The following is a 17,349-nucleotide window of genomic DNA, read 5'->3' on the forward strand; positions in this document are numbered from 1 at the left end:
GCTGCCAGACAAATCACTGTTATTAATATAAGTCTCAGCCATCATTATTTTCATGTCCATAGTACTGAAGCCATTTAAACATGCTATTTATAAAGCTGTCATCTTCATTTGTATAATAGTTTGACTATGCCAAGTAAAGAATAATTTTTACAACAAACTTGAAAAAAGGAAGTTCTGTTTACCAAAGTAAAGTCTATTCTGAGTCCCGTCAAACACAAAGCCTCTCAGGGGTATTGAATGATAATGAGTAAGTAATATTTCACTTTGTAGTAGTTGAACTTCCTTTGCAGGCATTTGATACAAACCTGGAAAAAAATGCCCCTTTTCTGGTAAGACTTGGTGAAGCAAGTTTAATCTGTTTGATAAGAATTTGTATAGAAAATAACTATAAAAAATAAATATAAAATGATGCCACCTGAACTTCAGTAGAAGATTGCACGAATTCATGATCTGAGCCAATTAAGACATCAAAACACAAGAAAGGTAACACCAGTCTGAGGTAAACACTAAAAATTTAAAACTCCCAAGTATTTAACAAAAATTACCTGCTGACATTGATACACATATACTTAAGCTAACTTCATCTCTGTAAAAAGATCTGTTGCAGTCAGATACAAAACGTGTAAACACTGTGCACTGATTAGTAAGTAAAAATAAAAACAGGGAAGCCCAAAATTGTTAAGTCAGCCCTTTTAAAAAGTATATATACAAATCACAAGAAGAAAACCCCCCGTCTTTGGATCAGCTAAGGATTTCATTAGAAGAGGTATCAGCTTCTTCACTGGGATGCTGGCTACCAGACAGGAGTTCTGGAGGCAGGAGTTTAGAATGTCCATTCTCAGTAACTCGCTGGGTATAAAACAAGATATAAGCTTGGGCCTTGCATACTTCATCCATAGTGCACATGCTTAGCTTGGAATCATTGCAGTGTACCCAGAACCCTAGAGTGAAGCACAAAAGTATATCTTAATGTTTACAAAGGAACTTTAGAAATTTCTAGTATAAATGAAAACATGGATTTAAAGAGTTTCAGTGAGAGTTGAGGGATTTTTTTTTGAAGGAAAAATAATTGTCTAGCCAATTTAGTTCTTTAAATTAGAAATACAGCTTGGGCAGTATGTTACTCGAATCATTTACCTTTGTCCTAGAAGTAATTTGAAGTTATAGGATCTGATTTGTTCACTTGACACTACCTTTAATTCCTGGTATAATCTTACCAGTTAATGCTTTCGCTGGTAATTATAAAGCAAATTGTGTACAACTCATGGTGATGTTAATTGCCTTCCTGGGTTATATGGACTTTTTGTCCTTACCTCTTTTTTTAAGGTTCATGGAAGCAGTAAGTGAAAGTTTCAAGTTAGAACTTGAAATCAAAGTTGTTCCAAATATCTGTGATTCCCCAGTTCTTTAGGTGTTCTGTTCTTTAATAAAATTAACTGAATTCAACCAGAAAACAGAGGACCTACTCTTAGAAGTGTGCCTTTCGCACTTTCTGACTTGTAACTAATGAGACCATCCTTACTATTTTATCCCTTCAGCCCTTACAAGACAAAACTACCCCAGTCCTGCATCATAGAATACCCTATTTTATGCACAAACCCCCTATTTTTTTTCCTTCTTGAAAGAAAACAAATCAAGTGGCTTTTCTTAAGATTACTTAGTGTCTAGTTTAGAAATCTGTGAAGACTCAACCCCGGCTTCCAAAAGCCTACCCCAAGGTAAAATACTTTTTTTCATCTATACCTCCTTCAGAATTGTAACAGTAGGCAGTGTAGTGTCCTGAGCCGAATCCTTTCCCGTGGTGCATTACCACAGCAGATAAGTCATACAGAAAACATTCTGGTCTGAGGGACTTCAGGGATTCCCTGCAGCAATAGGGCTCCATGTTTAAGATTTCTTCAAAGCCAACATGAACACCAATCTTCTCTCGGTTATTACGTCCTGACCACCTGCAAACAAATCAGGGTAAAATTATCAACAAAGTCAAGGGACCATAACCACGTACCTGGTCCAAAATCATAGGAAACCTCAGACAGCATAGAGTACAATCCTATATAACAAGTGTAAATAGTAAATCCTTTCAATACTGAAGTTGGCTACAATAGAGGAATTTAGGCTTATTTAACAAACAAGTACAGTGAGGTTCTAAAATAAATTATTTGGCTTCTGTAGTTAGAAGATAGTATAGGAAGAAAATTAACTTTCAGAAAAAATACAGCCTTATGGCGTTTTCCCCCTTTGAAGTGAGAAATTCAAGGCACCAAAGGGTTTTTAATTCTTTACTGTCTTGTCAGTACTTTGAGGAGGATATCCCAGGACCTAGAATTTGTTCCTGGGAGACATAATCTGGATCTTTCGTGGCCAGGTGTGGGGAAAAAAACAAACCCAAACAAAACAGGCATCTCTAATTCCTCAGAACACTTCAAAAGCTCTTCATACTTAAAAAAAAAAAAAGGAAACTGTGACCCTTCCTGTGTGTAAATCAGTATAATACCCATTAGTGACAAAACTCAGATATCGTCCCTATACTGTCAATTTCTCAATCTGTTGGTCATGCTTCCCAGTACTGGATCTATGCATGTAAAGCAATGCTTTTATCATCAAATAGTATGAATTGGTGCTACAGGGGAAAAATAATGTAATAAATGGTAGTTCTTTCAAGAGATTATAATCCAACTTGGAGTGCTATGGTACAATAACAAAAAACAGCTGAAAATATAGTATCAATGTTATTAAAACATGCAGTTAAGACAGTGGCAGGTAAAGGAGGGAGAAAGGCAAATAGGTTTTATGAAGAAAAAAAATGTGAAATGCTTAATTAGTATGATGTAAAATTGTATGGAACTAAAGGTGAGACTTGCAAATTATGTCACCTGCCACACTAGAAGTCCTGTCCCAATCTTTCCCTGTGAAGTGTATAAAGAGTCCTGTATCCAGTGCACCTTTAATCTTAGTACCAAGCATGTAAAATAATGGAACTTGCTTACCCTGAGCTCCTGTCATTCTCACTTTCTCTTTTATTATACCATAAAATTCAAATCTTAACTTACTGAATTATGCTAAATACTTGTCAGTTGTCTAATTAGAAAATAAGTTATTTCCATTGATGAGCAGGATATCCCTTTTTGTCTGCTGATAAAGATACAGTAAAATGATAAAAGAACAAGATAACACTGTACCAAAAAGGCATGATTTATTTCTGCGAGAGGGACTAGGACTAGGAGGCACACATGGGGAGCTTGTAAAGTACTAGAAATGTTCTGTTTCCTATGTTTCTTCTAAAGCTCTTGTGTGCCCCTCCCCAATCCCACTCTCCCTTTTATATGCCCTATATATTTTATATACTGGCAAATATAATAGTACATCTTTAATAGATGAAGAGAAAGGAAAAAGATAAATGTGGTGGAAAAGGCAGCATAAAAATGGTCCCCGAATCAGAAATATGGCATGGAAGCATCACAAGTATTTTCTGCAGAAGATGGGAGGCAAATAGATTTAAATTAAGGTGAGTGTCAAATGGCAGATTAAAGAGGCGATTATGAAGAACAGAAAGTTCTTCAATGATTTATAGTAGCCAACTGAGTACCAAAAATTTAAACCCTTTTAATTCTATCTATAGAATCTCATATATGGTCTGACCTCTCCATGCTCCCTGGCCTTGCTACCTGGCCCTGGACAATACTGTGCGTGCTAAGTCACTTCAGTTGTGTCCAACTCCTTGCGACCCTATGAACTGTATGTAGCCCACCAGGCTCCTCTGTCCATGGGATTCCCCAGGCTAGAATACTGGAGTGGGTTGCCAAGCCCTCCTCCAAGGGGATCTTCCCGACCCAGGGGTCGAACCTGTGTCTCATGTCTCCTGCACTGGCAGGCAGGTTCTTTACCACTAGCACAACCTGGGAAGCCCCCTGGACAACATTAACACATAACAATTTTCTTGTTTTCATTCCACTTGATTTCACATACCCTGGCAGGTCTCACACACCCTGGCAGGTCTCAGCCGGACTCTTCACTAAACCTTTTGTTGTGTACCCTTTCCTGTTCCTTCATACCTTTATTCACGTTGCTCTCAGGCTAAAGTGTTCCTCCTCCTGCATACACCCAATTCATTCATTAGTATTTGGGGGCATCTATGTACTGAGTTCAGTTCTGGATTTTGGAATACAGGAATGAAATGACCACTGTCATTACTGAATTTCTGTTTAGGGGGACAGAAACAGGTATTAATAAGTCAACTATTGCAGATATTGGTTTTTGCCAAGAAGCAAAAATAGGGTAGGTAATGTGACACTTAAGAGTTGGTGGTGCTACTTTTAAATAGGATGGTCAGGAAAGTCCTGGGATGACATATGAACTGAGATTTAAATTACATGACGTCCCCTGTGCCATTAGGGAGGCTTTGGGAATGTTTAGATATCAGCTAATGCCTTCTTCCAGGGCTCTGATAAATTCATTTGTATGTAGTTTGTGGTACTTAGTGTTTCTACTTCATCATTATTTCTGGGAATGCTTGACTATAATCTTGAGGAAAAAAATTCTACCTTATATTCCCCAAAGAATATGGAACAACATCAGGCATTTTCCAAGCATGAAGCAACTGGGTCAAATATTCTCAAGCAATAGATTTTAATTTAAAAATTGAACCTAAAACATGCTGAATATTAAACACTGTGAGCAGAGACGAGGAGAATATTATACTGTGCAAACCAAAATGCAAGGAGTCTGCTATCAGCAACGTATTCTACAAGGGAAGATAATAGTATCAGAACGATAGTTACTGAACATGTTGTCTATGAATAGGGCTAGAGATAATGACAGAATTTTTTCTCCTTAAAAAAAAAAAAAAGCAAAAGTAGGTAAGTCCCCCAGTCAAGTATTAAACTTTTTTCTACTACTAACCTGAATCGTTTGAGATGGAGTCTGAGAACCTGAGGTAGGTGGCAAATCATAAGCTGTTTTTGTGCTTCTGTGAGTAGAACTGGTTTTGAGGAAAACCTCCTACGTTTTGCTATGATATCAAAGACAGAATAAGATGCAAATTTAAGGATACAATGAAATGTTTGAGTAAACTCAAAATAATCCAAGCTTGTATTATCAATTAGACATCTACTGAGTTATAGGCATTATACAGGGCTAAAGATAAAGGGCATGGCCTTGCTCTCAAGACACTCACAATCATGTAAAAGAAAGTGAAAGTGAAGTCGCTTGGTCATATCCAACTCTTTGTAACCCCATGGACTGTAGCCCCCATGGACAGCGCCTCTGTCCATGGGATTCTCCAGGCAAGAATACTGGAGTGGGTTGCCATTTCCTTCTCCAGGGGATCTTCCCCACCCAGGGATCGAACTCAGGTCTCCCACACTGCAGGCAGACTCTTTACCGTCTGAAACACCGGGGAATCCCACAATCATGTAAACCATACCCACAAAACTTATGAGCTAGTCAAGGCAGACAGGTAACAAGTAAGTACAGTTGACCCTTGAACAACAAAAGCTTGGACTACATGGGTCCACTAACATGCAGATTTTTATTTTTTTCAATCACAGTTGACTGTATGTTTCACACACACAGATTCAACGAACCATGGATTGAAATTTACATCCACGGTTGGTTGAATCTGTAGATGTGAAATCTTCAGGGATGGTTTGGCAGACTGGCAGATTTTAGTATAACCGGGTGTGTCTAGAACCAATCCCCCACATACACTGTACATGATTTAATGTAGTCCTGAAATAAGGCAACAGAAAGATATAGTGCTATAATATTTTTAAATGGATTTGGTTATGCCAACTAAAAGGAAGAATTACTCCCTAAACACATACTTTAATATACTCTTACCAAAGTCTAATCAATCATGGTCAGTTTACTTCTTGGGGCTAGTCAGGATCCCATGGGCATGGAACCTTCCTGCCCAGAGCACCCCTCCCTGCTTCCTGGAGATCCAACCCAGCACCGCCTGAGAAAGCAAGCCTTCATTAGCTCTGTATCTGAGATCTCCCTCGGTGTCTTGCTATTTTAGTACCAGATCTCAAACAAGGGGAACTGAGGGTTCTTTTTACCCTCTACTATCTCTAGAGGTCCACCTATGGACCTTGTGCTGCAGCTTCCCTCTAGGCCATTGGCTACCAAAGTTTGCTCCTGATGTCCAGGAGTTATCCTTCAGCTTGTACATCAACCGCAACTCCAGCCACAGGAGAAGCTGCTTCTTACAGGAAGTGGAATCAGTCCACCATGAGGCTGTCCTCTAACCCAACTCCTCTTTCCACCAGAAGTCTTTCCTCCAGGTCTATGCTCTGGAGATCCAGGTATCAGACTGCTGCAGGATCTTAGGGACTTAACTTTGGACTGTCGCCCAGAATATATGGTACAAATGTAGCTAGACAAAGCATGTTAACTCCTTGAATTATAGTTTTAAACATTTGCCATTATAGATTAAATTCAAGCAGCTCTTTTAGGCCTTTATTTGGTGGACCCAGCAGATATAAACATGTTATAATTTTCTGCATTTATTTTCATATCTTTCTACTCCCAGATTTGAAGAAAACATCTAGGGCCATTCACATTTATGTTCAAGAAAATAAACACTATACACTATCAATAAAGGTTTATTTTCTTCTAATCTTATAAATATTAGGCTCCTTTTTACAACAGATTTCATAATAGGCAGCACTCAGAAAACAATGTTGGTATAAGTTGTTCTGGAACACCATCAACTTATATGCCATTCTTTCAATGCTGGAACAGCATTTTATATTACCTTAGGAGTTTATTATATAATGCCCTAGAGTCATTTTTTTTCAGACATGGAGATTAAGGAGAATATCCGTAAATATATAGTATGAACATTTAAAATGCCATGTACTACACATTGATAGAGAGAAAGAAACTGGATGAAAACATAGCAGATCTGATGTGGTTTCATCTACCATTTCTCTGGAGGAGGATGCTTCTGTTTAACTGAAATGGCTGTTTCATCCCCCAGTGCTGGGTTCCTATGCTCACTTACATTAGAGAGCTAATCACAGTAGGTAGACCTTGTCTGTCTGTTTTCTCCGTTAGGTATGTGAGCATCTTTAAAGGGTCTTTCCTCTTTCCACAATGACTAGAACAATGACTAATTATAGAAGAGACAGTCAATGGATGGTTTTTTAATAAATCTTTGTTTTTATGAAGCCAATGTCCATCGCAGCAGTCCAGCAATGTATATTATTTCCTATTTTATAAGTATGTATACACACACATATACATATGTTATCTATATATCAATGTTTTGATGTGCACCAGAAAGACCCATAAAGCAATCATTTCATTCAGTACTAAATACCTTTTACTATTCCCCTTCACTACTTTATTCTGCTGCTGCTGCTAAGTTGCTTCAGTCATGTCCAACTCTTCGCGACCCCATGGACTGCAGCCTACCAGGCTCCTCCATCCATGGGATTTTCCAGGCAAGAGTACTGTAGTGGGGTGCCATCGCCTTCTCCGACTTTATTCTACTCACATATTAAATTTTATTTTATGAATCCTTTCTACAACTTACTATAGGATCAAAAATATTTTAATGTCATCAATAAGGCAAAACAAACATGTAGTTCACAAACACCAATTAAAAAGCAGAAATATGTAGCCCAAGTTTCTTTTGATAAACAATTTATTTCTATACCTGCTACTTAAGGAATTTCTTCCAGTTTCCCCTCATTTGTGTTTCTCTTTGCTAACCTTAGAAAAACAAAGAGAATATACAGCCTCTACTTACAATTACACTGGTCACACACGTAGATCTTTCCTTCTAAAGCTTCGGTTTCTGTGAACTTAGCCAGCATTTCAGTAACCAGACATGGCTGGGAAGCACTATCTTTTCCAAAGCATTGGTATCTTTCTGGGAATTCCAGTGACAAGTCCCAGAAAGGTTCTATGGTATTTGATTTGTTGTCACATGCAAGACATGTAACCTGCAAATAAAAATATTAGTTTCTCAGATTACAATCCTTCTGTCAAAATATTTACTCCTTTCACTAGAAGTCACTACCTGTAAATAAGCTTTTCTTCTGAAAATGTACTATCAGAATTCTGAATGATCTGCTTTAGATTATTTTCAGGGAATAATATTTTTCTTCCATAAACCCACTATGCATTGATGGGCTTTAACTATGAGGCATTTAAAAAGCTCTAAGGGCTTTTTTTTTACTAAGTTCGGTCAAGTCTGAATTTAGTAAAAAAAAAAAACAAAAACAAAAAAACCTATGGGCTCACTTAATTAGATATACACTGTGTGTATATATATGTGTGTGTATGTGTGTCTATATATATTTATATACATTTAATGTGCTTAGGTTATTAGATGAGTTTCTTTGCCCTTTTTCCTTTCTCATCTTTCACTGATGGGTTTTCTCTTCCCAAATCCCCGTAACTTCTTAACCATAATGCAAGAAAAATGCTATTAGTATATTTTTATATGCAAATTTTAAAATATAGCATACTTTTATATTAGTACATTAGTATATACAGATTTTGAAGCCCTACCAACTAATAATTTCAAAAGATAGTATATATAAAATACATACAAATACTTCCACTTAAAGCAAACAGTACTACATTAAAATCCTGATCAAAATATAGGAACCTCAAAAGAACAGGAGGCCTTTCTAACAACTTACATAGGAAATATAGTAACTGAAAAAGGAAAGAATAACTTCAGTAAAGCATTCAGCAGGATTTAATGCCAACACTGCCCATAACTGAAGACAGACTTTAAAGATCTAATAATCCACATGATATGAAATATTACTAAACTCTTTCACAAAAGCTATATTCCTGGAACACACAACAAAATAAAGAAGCCAATTGTAATTTACAGTTTAAATTAAATACACTGACACAAAGAAAAGAAGAATACCCCTAGTGTTAATAGTTTGGGGACTCACTAGGACCAAAGTTTGCCCTTTCGAGAACAGTTTCTTGAATACAGCAGGTTAAAAAGCCATTCCAGCAACCAACTTCTGAATCTCCTGAAGTGACCGATTCTCTAAGTATTTATTACACATTAGAAAGGGAGAGAGCAAAGTGCTGGCACAACAACTTTCATTAAATTCAAAATTCATCCATAAAGGAAAAAAAACAAGGACACACACTCTCACATTACGTAAAACATGAAATGGTAACTTTCTGGAAAGGAATCTGCAACCACATATCAAAAGTACTACCCTTTGACCAAGTAATTCCTCTGTCTTAAGGAAATCACTAGAAAAACTGTAGTAACTGATCGTGACATTATAATAACGGAAAAATTGGAAATAGTTCACAAGTCAACAATAGGGGAATGGTTAAAAAAATATGGTATATACATATGCTGGACACTGAAATGTGAAAAAAATGACCAGATATTTTAATGACTGAAAAATCCTTAATTATTAAATAAAGTGGAAGAAGAAGCAGGTAAATTCAACATGACCATATAATTAGGGCAAAAATATATATAAATATTCAGAAAAAACTAGAAGGACATATACCAAAATATTCACAGTTTTATGTGTGGAGTTCTGGGACTAATGTATGATTTTCTTCTACACAGGTTTACTGTGCTATATAGGTTTTCCATATGGTATATATCACTTTTATTTATAATTGTGTATTTTAAACTTTTGCATAAAAGTTAAAAATGACAGAGAAAGATGACAGAAAAATAATATTGCATGCAACCCCCAAAACCACAACTTTTATTTGCTAAGTCACACAATGTAGAATCTAGACAATTCTGAAACACGAAGTGAAATAAACTTCATAGAAATATTTAAACTATTCAACTGGATATGTGTCTAGTGACTCAACTGCCTCAGTTAAAAAATAACAACACATACATTTTTTTCAAAGTTCTATGCTCTAGAAAAGTAGAGAGCTGATGTCTAGTAATAGTCTACCCAAGAGTCTACTCATTCTAGAGAATCATTAATTAGATGGAAGATTTTGGTTCTGTGACTGTCACAAAGGGAAATTTTTACAGCTGTAATTAAAATAGAGGAAAACCACTTAGGATCTTTCTAAATAAAAATCACATCTATTTACCTTAAAACTTCCCTATCTACCTGTTCAAGTTTTCAGTCCTTGCTCCCTTTGGTTTTATAGGAAATCCTCCAGGGCTACTTTCTTGGTTCCTGAAACGACTCAAGTGTGCACCAAAACCATTCCTGGTACAAAGGTTATCTTCAAATCTGTTCCTTGTGTAATTAAACTCCTCATCTCAATCCCTCAGAGAATGAATACAATATTATTAACCTAAGAAGTTCTGTTTCCTAATTCCCACCCCACCCCCATCATAAAGCTTTAACACCATGGACATGAAACTACTTCCAATGACTCACGGAGATGAAAGAACTGTTGGAGCGAACGGACGTCCTCATACACACTTGTAAAAGTGATCTAATGTGACCTGAGAACAGTGCTAGCGCTAACACACTAGCTATACAGAGCACATGCACTTTTTAGGCTTCCCTTTATGAATTCCCCAAGATGACAATACGATTTTTTTAACAATCCATACCTGACTAAGAAGCTGTCCGTGAAAAATGTTATTCACAACATTCAGAACCTGCTTGATGAGTTTCCTTTGAGAAGTAGGGATAAGAGCTGGTAACCTGGTACCAGTTGTCTCTAGCTCATGTTGTATTTTATCCAAAAGCTCACAAAGAAATTCCTGAGCATCTTGTTGGCCATAACCACGAAAAGCAGGAATCAATCTCCATACTGAGTGTAGCATAGCAAACGGTGAGACCAAGGCCCACTTTCCAGACCACATGACTTGGAACAAAGTATGCAATTCATGGCAAAGAGAAATGTACTGTGAACTTGGCTCCCTTGGCTGAATAAGTTCCATCTTTCTACTCTGTGGTGCTCCGCCACTTAGTCCTGATGATAAACTTGGATGTCTGAAGCGCACAGAGTATGGCTCTTTTTCTTGACATTCATTCATTTGATATACTGTATCTGTAACTGGAGGATGCTTATAAGATGATCTGGTTTTATCACTAGCTGTCACAGCCAGCCATCGGTTCAGATCAAGTTTTAAAAAACATTGTCGAAAAATAAGTAAATGACTCAATACTTGGAGAACAGAATTCATATAGCAAGTATTTCCCAAATTTCTCAATCCTGTTACACCAGGAGTTACTGTTGGCCTTCGTTTAACAGAGGAGTCACTAGCTTTTTTCAGTCTTACGTCTTCTGAGGCAGATCCTACTTTATCTTTTGCTGGCAATGCTGAGGTTTGCAGCGGTACAGGAACTATTTCTACTGTGGTGGACTGAGCTAGACCTTGTAAACGTGAACTCTTTCTGGGAGGCATACTTTCTAATTCTGCATTAGCTTGATGCTCTAATAGTTCTTGTCGTCTTTTCTTCACCTCTCTTTTTGCTAATTTCTCCTGAAATTGTTCTTGCCTTTTTCTTCCAACGGGTGACTGCTCAAACCAAGTTCGAAAGATTTTACCCATGAGTATCCTTCTCCTGTGCCAAACAGCAGTATACATTTGATCTTCATTTTGAAGCAGAGATTGGGTGCCATCATGTAAGAAATAGGAATCATCACTTGTACCCATAGACCGTAAAACCTTTCCACTACGAGTGGTACAGTGATAATTTTGATTTTTGATTGCACTTAATGTACTTCGTAGTAACTTTAGGTCTCCAGTTGCATTATCATTAAGAACATAATCATCACAAAGGTAACAAAAAACATACATCTCATTCACCTCCAATGCAACAGGATGACTGCTTTCTTGAAAGTGCCCGAGTGCATGTTCTTCAATATATCTTCCACAAGCAACATGAGAACAGCTAAGGCAAGCCCAAATAGACTCAGTTGTATTGCAGTCCACACAATGCCACTTCTGCGGGTTGAGGATGGAATGGTCTTGAGCAAGTCGCAACTGCCCAATGTGTTGGCACTTATCCATTGTTAGCATATATTGAGTCTAGCTGAGGAACACATAATCCAAACAACTCTCTGTGGGCAACACTTGAAGAAGCATCTGAAAACTAAGAACAATGTCAATTTTTAATAAAAGAAAAACAAAAAGCCAATATTTTTCTTTTTACAAGGTATTTTTCCAGGAATTATTTTCTTTTTCCAGGAATAATTTTGTTAATTTGCTCTCACTGGTCCTAATATCTGGGCTGCCTGTCATAATACCAAAGGCAATTCTCACTTTTAATTTACACTAGACTTCACTAATCTCTCATCCGCCTTGCTCTGAAAGAACACACACATTACTTGCTCTGACGGTTCCCTTTCAAACACATTGTTTTCAATTTGATGCTACCATCTACTGGTAAAGAATGGGTAGTGACCACTTTTCACATTCCATTTACCAATTGCCATTCCTTTTTCTTAAAAATTGGGACTGGCAAGACCTAAATACATCTTACTAATATCTCCATTTCAAGAGCCCTAAGTGGAGTTACTAAAATATAATCATAGTTATAAGCATGGGGTCTAAAGTAGAAAAACTTACGTTTGAATGTTACCTCTGCCACATACTGCTTTATATCTGACTTGAGCAAACATTTTAACTTCTCTAAACTTCATCTGTGAAACAGGGAAAATCATACCACCTTCACTGAATTGTTAAAGGCCTGAGATAACCAAATATCTGGCACAGAGCAAATGTTCAGTAAACAATAAATATTTATTTGACACACATCTATAGTGAATAAATCAATATTACACTCTATTTATTTAAATAATATTAAATATTCTAATTTTAAGTACTATTTAAAATTCGGCTTTCCAGTAGTATACCCATAATGACTTTTATTTAATTCATGGCTCTGCAACATACTCTGATTTGATAGACTTGACTTAAGTAAAGAGAAAAAAGACTTAAGAAAAGAGAAAGTATTATCCCCTTCTGTCTTGTGTTTGACTACACTCTGAGGAATGTGCAAGGATATATAAGCAAATAGCAGGAAAAAAAGGAAAAATAAGAAATCAGTGGCAATATAATGATTTTACCTTCTTGCATGCCTAAACATTACATGAAATTAGAGGCTTACTCCAAAAAACAAACCCATAATCCCAAAACCCCAATATAATAAAATAAATCTGATCTTGATCAAACTTTTCCTTTATCAATTAAAGGAACACATCTGCTACCTGTACCTAAAAACAATAAAACAAAATCTAGTTAAAAAGTAGGACATCATGAAATGTTTTCTTCACTGATTTAAACATACATTGAACACAAACTTTGGGCTGCAGTTGGGGATCTAGATGGACTGGTTGGATCTCCTTGCAGTCCAAGAGACTCTCAAGAGTCTTCTCTAACACCACAGTTCAAAAGCATCAATTCTTCAGCGCTCAGCCTTATTCACAGTCCAACTCTCTCATCCATACATGACCACAGCAAAAACCATAGCCTTGACTAGATGGACCTTTGTTGGCAAAGTAATGTCTCTGCTTTTGAATATGCTATCTAGGTTGGTCATAACTTTTCTTCCAAAGAGTAAGCGTCTTTTAATTTCATGGCTGCAGTCACCATCTGCAGTGATTTTGGAGCCCCCCAAAATAAAGTCTGACACTGTGTCTACTGTTTCCCCATCTATTTCCCATGAAGTGATGGGACCAGATGCCATGATCTTCGTTTTCTGAATGTTGAGCTTTAAGCCAACTTTTTCGCTCTCCTCTTTCACTTCCAAGACTCCCTTGGACTGCAAGGAGATCCAACCAGTTCATTCTGAAGGAGATCAACCCTGGGATTTCTTTGGAAGGAATGATGCTAAAGCTCCAGTACTTTGGCTACCTCATGAGAAGAGTTGACTCATTGGAAAAGACTCTGATGCTGGGAGGGATTGGGGGGGCAGGAGGAGAAGGGGACGACCGAGGATGAGATGGCTGGATGGCATCACGGACTCGATGAACGTGAGTCTGAGTGAACTCCGGGAGATGGTGAGGCCTGGTGTGCTGCGATTCATGGGGTCACAAAGAGTCGGACACGACTGAGTGACTCAACTGAACTGAACTGGGGATCTAGACAGAGAAGACTCAGAACATTATGTGCAGCATGATCAATGCTTTCAATTTTTTAGGACAGCAACATGAATTTCAACAGTACTTGCAGATGCCACCTCCAGGTCCTAAGAAAACTGCAAAGGTAAAGCTGACTTTTGGTTTCTTTCTACCTCTTTGCTTGTAAAATGTCCTAGCAATCAGATATTCCTGCCTACCACAATTTCTTCACTTTTAGATACAGGGTATGTCAAGTATAGATTTAAAATTACCAACCCCAGACCTCACATGTGCACTCCTCTTCCCTCAAGATTTCCTGAGGTCCAAAATCCGTTCAAATATAGTATTTTATTTGAGTAAGCAAACAACAATAGTTGCTAATGGCAAAAGTAAGACATCAGTGATTAATACACTCCATCATCCTAAATCCTTCTAGGTCCTGAGGTTAATAATCCTGAGATCATACTTGTCTCCAATCTCTCTCTCTCCCCACACACCAATCCTTGAGTAAAAATCTTTGGTTCTACTGTCAAAATATATCTAGAATCTGAGTACTTATTATTGCTACTGTTTCACCCTGAATCCTTATACAGTCAGCAAAAAAAAGATCTGGAGCTGACCACAGCTTAGATCATCAGCTCCTTACTGCAAAATCCAGGCTTAAATTGAAGAAAGGGAAAACCACTAGGCCATTCAGGTATGACCTAAATCAAACCACTTATGATTATACAATGGAGGTGACAAATAGATTCAAGGGATTAGATCTGGTAGAGAGATCTGAAGAATTATGGATGGAGGTTTATAACATTGTACAGGAGGTGGTGATCAAAACCATCCCCAAGAAAAATATGCAAGAAGGCAAAGTAGTTGCTTGAAAAGGCTATACAAATGGCTGAGGAAGGAAGAAAAGTGAAAGGCAAGGGATAAAGGGAAAGATATACCCAAATGAATGCAGAGTTCCAGAGAATAGCAAGGAGAGATAAGAAAGCCTTCTTAAATGAAAAATGTGAAGAAATAGAGGAAAACAACAGAATGGGAAAGACTAGAGATTTCTTTACAAAAAGTGGAGATACCAAGGGAACACTTCATGCAAGGATGGGCATGATAAACAACAGAAATCGTCAAGGACCTAACAGAAGCAGAAGAGATTAAGAAGAGGTGGTAAGAATACACAGAAGAACTATACAGAACAGGTCTTAATGACCTGGAAAACCACAATGGTGTGGACACTCACCTAGAGCCAGACATCCTGGAAGGCGAGGTCAAGTGGGCCTTAGAGAGTATTACTATGAACAAAGCTAGTGGAAGTGATGGAATTCAATCTGAGTTATTTAAAATCCTAAAAGATGATGCTATTAAAGTGCTGCACTCAATATGTCAGGAAATTTGGAAAACTCAGCAGTGGCCACAGGACTGAAAAAGGTCAGTTTTCATTTCAATCTCAAAGAAGGGCAAGGTCAAACAATGTTCAAATTACCATATGATTGCTTTCATTTCACATGCTGGCAAGGTAATGCTCAAAATCCTTCAAGCTAAGCTTCAGCAGTACATGAACTGAGAAATTCCAGATGTATAAGCTGGGTTTTGAAGAGATAGAGGAACCAGAGATCAAACTGCCAACATTCATGGGATCATGGAGAAAGCAAGAGAGTTCCAGAAAAACATCTGCTTCATTAACTATGCTAAAGCTTCTGACTGTGGATCATAACCAATTGTGGAAAATTCTTAAAGAGATGGGAATACCAGACCACCTTACCTGTCTTCAGAGAAACTTGTATGTGGGTCAAGAAGCATCAGTTAGAACCAGACATGGAACAAGTGATTGGTTCAAAATTGAGAAAAGAGTATGACAAGGCTGTATATTGTCATCCTGTTAAACATACATGCAGAGCACAACACGTACAACACCAGTCTGGATGAATCACAAGCCGGAATCAAGATGGCTGGGAGAAATATCAACAACTTCCGATATGCAGATGACATGAAGACTCTAACAGCAGAAAGTGAAAATTTCGGAACTAAAGAGCTTCTTGATGAAGAGGAGAGTGAAAAAGCTGGCTTAAAACTCAACATTCAAAAAACTAGGATCATGGCATCCAGTCCCAATATTTCAAGGCAAATCAAAGGGGAAATCAAAGTGGGAGCAGTGACAGATCTTAGTTTTGGGGGCTCTGAAATCACTATGGACAGTGACTGCAGCCATGAAATTAAAAGATGCTTGCTCCTTGGAAGGAAAGCTATGACAAACCTAGACAGCATATTAAAAAGCAGAGACATCACTTTGCCAACAAAAGTCCATATAGTCAAAGCTACGGTTTTTCCAGTAGTCATGTATGCATATGAGAGCTGGACCATAAAGAAGGCTGAGTGCTGAAGAAGTGATACTTTTGAACTCTTTTGATACTCTTGAGAGTCCTCTGGACTGCAAGGAGATCAACCAGTCAATCAGAAAGGAAATAAATCCTGAATATTCATTGGAAGAACTGATGCTCAAACTCCAATACTTTGGCCATCTGGTACAAAGAGCCAACTCACCTTTTCCGCCTGGAGAAAACCCTGATGCTGGAAAAGATGGGAGGCAAAGGAGAATGGGGCAGCAGAGGACGAGATGGTTAGATAGCATCACTGACTCAACGGACAGGAATCTGAGCAAACTCCAGGAGACAGTGGAGGACAGAAGAGTCTGGCATGCTGTAGTCCATGGGGTCTCAAAGAATTAGACACAACTTAGAGAAGGAAATGGCAACCCACTCCAGTGTTCTTGCCTGGAGAATCCCAGGGACAGGGGAGCCTGGTGGGCTGCCGTCTATGGGGTTGCATAGAGTCGGACACGACTGAAGCAACTTAGCAGCAGCAGCCCCAGAGACTGAACACCACCACCACCGCTACCACCCTGGACAAAGCCAAAGTCAAGCGGACTACTTACTGCAGTTAGGCTCCTAGTGGTCTCCCATTTTTGAAACTTGCTGCCACTGAAAGTTTACTTTCCACAGAGCAGCAGCACACTTTATCTTTAGACCCAAACAATGGGGGCCCATGACCCTTTAGGGGGCTCTCCTGACTGTTCCTCATTATGTGCAGTCAGCAGAGTAAAGAGGATGTGGCCACCTGGAACAAGAATACCTTCCAAACTTCCCTTTTAACTGCTACTTGGGACCTGGAGAATTCTCTGCCTGAATCATTCCCAAAGCCTGCTTCCACGGTCTACAAGGGGCGATAAGAAGCCACTCTAGAATTCTATAAAGAACAATGACACCATCAGATATGTAGGGATAGAGGGATCTGAATGGCAGATCTAGAAGAAGGATGAGTACGATGAAAGGAGACTTCTATTCCAGATATTACAAGGGA

General features: G+C 38.1%; 2 protein-coding genes across 2 annotated transcripts in view; one reads left to right on the plus strand and one right to left on the minus strand.

Moving 5' to 3' along the window:
• Positions 1-17,349, plus strand: part of METAP2 (methionyl aminopeptidase 2) — a 492,318-nt gene that overhangs the window by 31,808 nt on the left and 443,161 nt on the right. The gene's annotated exons all lie outside the window — the stretch shown is intronic.
• On the minus strand, positions 742-11,956 carry USP44 (ubiquitin specific peptidase 44). Its single transcript, XM_052640396.1, has 5 exons — positions 10,538-11,956; positions 7,757-7,952; positions 4,900-5,008; positions 1,744-1,949; positions 742-941 (listed from the first exon to the last, which is right to left on the minus strand). Exons 1-5 carry the CDS (start codon positions 11,954-11,956, stop codon positions 742-744), a joined length of 2,130 nt encoding a protein of 709 aa, XP_052496356.1.

This window comes from Budorcas taxicolor, chromosome 5 (assembly GCF_023091745.1).
Source record: "Budorcas taxicolor isolate Tak-1 chromosome 5, Takin1.1, whole genome shotgun sequence".
NCBI classification, from domain to species: Eukaryota; Metazoa; Chordata; class Mammalia; order Artiodactyla; family Bovidae; genus Budorcas; species Budorcas taxicolor.